General features: G+C 44.6%; 1 protein-coding gene across 1 annotated transcript in view; it reads left to right on the top strand.

The window, feature by feature from the left end:
* Window positions 1-5000, top strand: part of LOC145405592 (uncharacterized) — a 51094-nt gene that overhangs the window by 3879 nt on the left and 42215 nt on the right. Inside the window, exons 2-4 of the mRNA XM_080276916.1 lie at window positions 506-795; window positions 1692-1858; window positions 4249-4394. Coding sequence (XP_080133042.1) covers window positions 506-795; window positions 1692-1858; window positions 4249-4394 — 603 coding nt within the window. The remainder of the gene's footprint in view (window positions 1-505; window positions 796-1691; window positions 1859-4248; window positions 4395-5000) is intronic.

Here is a 5000-nt window from a genome sequence, read left to right on the forward strand (position 1 = left end):
CGTCACTCAAACTAAGGCAACGGGTCAACGCCACAGCAGTCTTTCGGACCACCTTTCTTTTTTTCATGGGGAAATGTAATACTTTAAAATCAAGAGCAGGCTACGGCTTATGTGATACGTATTGGTTTATGCGACGGTGGTGAAAAAAAAAAACACACACGTTGGATAAGAAAACAGCATATGAAAAGGTGAGAAGAAAATGATACGGCAATAATTTCCATACGTAAAATATGGAAGGAATGCCGAAAGAGTTTTTATGAAGGCACACTCTGACCAGCATGGAAATGGGTTTGGATAATGTCAATGATGGTAGCCCCTCTCCTCTCCACTTTCACGACCTAGCCCCATCGACCTCGCTTCCTTTAAACTGAAACCATCTATAAACAGACAGACAGATAGGCTAGGCAGATATAGATAGACAGACAGATTCCTAGATGGATTAAATAAAGCTAAATTGAGTTTAATCTTGATAATGAAGCTAACCATCCCTTATCTTCGTTTTCAGGACCCGGCCTCAAGAGAACCTATCCTCAGCCTTCACCATGATCGTGCCACTAACGGAGGGGCCGGGAGGGGGCGGTGAGGAGGGGGGAGGGGGCCTTCTCTCCTACCCCTCCACCACCACCACCCCCTCTCTCCAGCTAGGGTGCAACTGCGGCTCGGGTGAGGCTGACAGCATGACGGATACGGTGCTCACGGTACTGTGTCAGGAGAATGTTACCTGTACCGCACTCAAGTTCCAACCAGGAGCCACTATCGTCTCGCCCATACTGCTGTCTCTTAGTGGGGTCACAGGTAGGATCGTCTAGCTATCTATCCGTCTATCTATCTATCTACCTACCTACCAATACCTATCTGTCTTCATCATCAACATCATCATCAATATTACTATTATCATCTTCATCATCATCAACGTTACTATCGTCATCATCGTCTTACTTCTTAACAGCATCATCATCAGTATCGCCATCACCACGACCTTCATCACCATAGTCATCATCATCACTACCAAAAAGTAGCTCTGATCGTTAAATAACCATCGTCATCATCCTAGTTCTTACTCCCACCTACAAAGATGAGGCGTGGAGAGGTGGAGAGAAGGGTGGTTCTAAGTATAAGAAAAACACATCATCATCATCATCATCATCATCATCTCTGACCATATTCCAATCTAAAATAATGAGGTGAGACTCCAATAGTAAATATTTAAAATGTGACAATTTTAGCTCTTTGTGTTTTGCTATTATCTTCGTCACTCTCCTGCTACTGTCTTTCCTTTCAATAAAAATCTTAGTTACGATGGGGACTGGGGAACTGATGATAAGTTTCTTTGTATGCTCTCTCTCTCTCACTCTCTCTCCCTCCCTCCCTCCCCCCCTCTCTCTCTCTCTCTCTCTCTCTCTCTCTCTGTGTGAAAAGCTTAGAGTACCCTGTCTCTCGCCCAAACATTTACTCTTATGTTACACGGACTGAAGAAAGTTTACGTTGTGCTCACCACTTGCTTGCATGACTTAAATATTCTCTCTCTCTCTCATCTGTTACCCATCTCTCTCACCCTTTCTTTTACCTCTGTCACTCCATTACAGGATAGAAATTAACCTCTCCACCAGCATTCATCCCTTTCCTACCGCATGCCTCTCTCTTTCCTTTCAATTTTTTCTCTCTTTCACCCCTCTCTCTCTCTCTTCCAGGTCAGATATGGGCCCTGTACTACCTCTACACGAGTACAAGACCGCAACACTCCCGTACGGTGTTCTTTCTCCTCCTGAGCACGCTAATATGGACGGACCTAGTGGGGAAAATTATCACAACACCTCCTGCACTGGTCGCCTACACCCATGGAAAGTGGGTTGGTGGGGTGAGTGTAAAATATCTCAGTTCCCCCCCCCCTCTCTCTTTCTCTCTCGATCTGTGTGTGTGTGTGTGTGTGTGTGTGTGTGTGTCTCTCTCTCTCTCTCTCTATCTATCTGTGTGTGTGTGTGTGTGTGTGTGTGTGTGTGTGTGTGTGTGTGTGTGTGTGTGTGTGTGTGTGTGTGTGTGTCTCTCTCTCTCTCTCTCTCTCTCGATCTATCTGTGTGTGTGTGTGTGTGTGTGTGTAAGAGAGAGAGAGAGGGAGAGTGCAAGGTAAGCACGTTGCCGCCCCTTATATCCGAAACACGTCCATTACCACCGCCATCCTCTCTCTCTCTCTCTCTCTCTCTCTCTCTCTCTCTCTCCTTTGGTGTGTAGTAGGGCATGGAGGAGGTCATACACTCTTGTGGAAAATGAGTGCTGAAAGTTGGACAGCATGAGTGTGGTGAAGGTTTAGGGCAGAGTTTTCTCCTAAGAACAAGAAAATAAAAAATAATCTCCTTGTGATAAAGACAGTGCACGATTAAATATGAGGATTTTTTTGTACATTTGGTCCTATTACCGTCGGGCGATTTTATTGAACATACATGATTTTTTTTTTTTTTATTGGAAGGGATCTATAATTATTACACTCAGTTCAATCCTAGAAGGCGTTAATATTCCTCATAAAATCGTCTGGAGATATTCAGATTAAAATTACATTAGACATCATCGTACTGAAAGGTTTAAGCTCAAAAAATTAGCTTTGGCAATACGAAGTGGAGATCGACGACATGGATTTACTACGCTGGGTGGTAACCATATAGCAGCCAGTTTTAACACGTCTAAGTTGGCCAGGCAGGTCAACACGTACTATACACATTTAAGGCATGTTGACCGACGAGACTGGAGGTATATATATATCACAGGCACCTTGGATGAACTCCGGGATTAGGAGTCAAGGAACACATACACAGAATGGTAGTTAACGGGATATCTGCTTTTGCTTTACTGTGTGTGTGTGTGTGTGTGTGTGTGTGTGTGTGTGTGTGTGTGTGTGTGTGTGTGTGTGTGTGTGTGTGTGTGTGTGTGTGTGTGTGTGTGTGTGTGTGTGTGTGTGTGTGTGTTTAGCTGGGTCAGTATGTGCTTACCTGTCTAATTACCTCGCGCCTGCTTCTGTCTACATTTCAGCAGAATCTCTCTCTCTCTCTCTCTCTCTCCAATCTGACCTTCACACTTACCTGACCTGCCTTGAAAATAAGGTTTATCTAATCTCTCTCTCTCCCTCCCTCTCTCTCTCTCTCTCTCTCTCTCTCTCTCTCTCTCTCTCTCTCTCTCTCTCTCTCTCTCTCTCTCTCTCTCCTTTGCAAGACGTTTCCCCAAATACCTAGATACCTACTCTCCTCAAACCTCCTCATCTACGCAACACCTTCCCTCCCATTTCCCACCCTCTCTCCGTTTTTCTTCTACACTCCTTCTCCTCTTCTCGCTCCCACTCCTTGTCCTTTTCTCTCTCCCTTTCTCTCTCCTCTTTCTCCTTTCCCTCTCCTTTTCTCTCTCCCTTCTTTCTACTCTCTATTCCATTCCCTCTCCTTTTCTCTCTTCCTTCCCTCTTCTCTAATCCTCCTCATTTTCTTAACACCTTCCCACCTGGTCCCCTCTCCCACTTCAATCTCTCTCTCTCTCTCTCTCTCTCTCTCTCTCTCTCTCTCTCTCTCTCTCTCTCTCACCGTGTACCCCATCTCCCCCCACCCAACCTCGAGTTTATTTGGGTTCAGCAGCCATTCTCTCGTCTTTAAGGCTTCCCTAACACCTCTTCCTTAGCAGTTTATTTTTCCATACAGCACGTTAATATTCCCTCGTATGCCATTTATGCAATTTATGTCGACTGCAAAAAATACTATAAACAGCACACAGTATAATATTAATGGAGGTTTGCGAAGTACATGGTTAGGCAAAAAATTATAGGCAGTCCAAACTACGGGTCCTTGTGGTGGTGGTGGTGGTGGTGGTGTGGCAGGACAGAGGTGGTAAGTCAGGGCACTTTGGAATATATATATGAAAGACGAACCCAATTACAGAGATAGGCAACCCGATGAACATAAAATAGAAAAAAATCTATCCCACATCACCTCTCCCTCCAAAAATCTATTCCACATCACCTCTCCCTCCTAAAATCTATCCCACATCACCTCTCCCTCCAAAAATCTATTCCACATCACCTCTCCCTCCTAAAATCTATCCCACATCACCTCTCCCTCCTAAAATCTATTCTTCATCCCTCCAAAAATTATCACACATCACCTCCCACTCCAAAAATCTATTCCACATCCCTCCAAAAATCTATCTCACATCCCTCCAAAAATCTATTCCACATCCCTCCAAAACTCTAACCCACATCTCCTCTCTCTCCAACAGGTGCCCCTCTGCAACTTCCACGGGTTCTCCATGATGCTGATCTCCTTGGTTACACACCTGCTCGTCTCCACCATGGCCGTAGAGAGGTTCATAGGCATCAGGCACGGCTACTTCTACAACAAAAATATCACCACGACTAGGACTAAGTGAGTACGCCCTCGTATTTAAGTTCATTTACGTTTTCTTTCCTACCTGCGTCCTGAGAGGCTAATGAGTGAGGTGTGCTAATTCTCTCTCTCTCTCTCTCTCTCTCTCTCTTTCTCTCTCTCTCTCTCTCTCTCTCTCTCTCTCTCTCTCTCTCTCTCTCAATTCTTTCTCAGATATTCATTGTTTACACAGTGGTTGTATTTACTGACATTAGTTTAAGACAGTGACAGATTAATACGTTGGGGAGTTAAGTATTTATGGATTAGGATTATTTCAGCGTCTCCACCCCGACCCGAATAAGTAAGGATATTTAGTAAACTTGAGTGACTGTAGGACATTTCGGGGTATAATGAAACGTGTGATGTGTTCGAGAGTGCTTCTATATAACACCGCATTATTATCCTTAAGCCAGACGGGAGAAGGAGAAGGAGAGGGTTTGATCCACAGTTACATTTATTCTGTATCTAGTCAGTCTTTGCCACCATGAAGACACCATGTACTGTTCGTATCGTTTATAAAGGTTCCAACATGCTTGTATGCGTCGGTCTTGGTCACCTAAAGGGAGCTCTCCACGCTGCTTGATCTCTGGAAGCCTTCCTATTCAG

The sequence above is a fragment of the Coenobita brevimanus genome, chromosome 67, assembly GCF_032717465.1.
Source record: "Coenobita brevimanus isolate Jiangsu-jjx chromosome 67, ASM3271746v2, whole genome shotgun sequence".
NCBI classification, from domain to species: domain Eukaryota; kingdom Metazoa; phylum Arthropoda; class Malacostraca; order Decapoda; family Coenobitidae; genus Coenobita; species Coenobita brevimanus.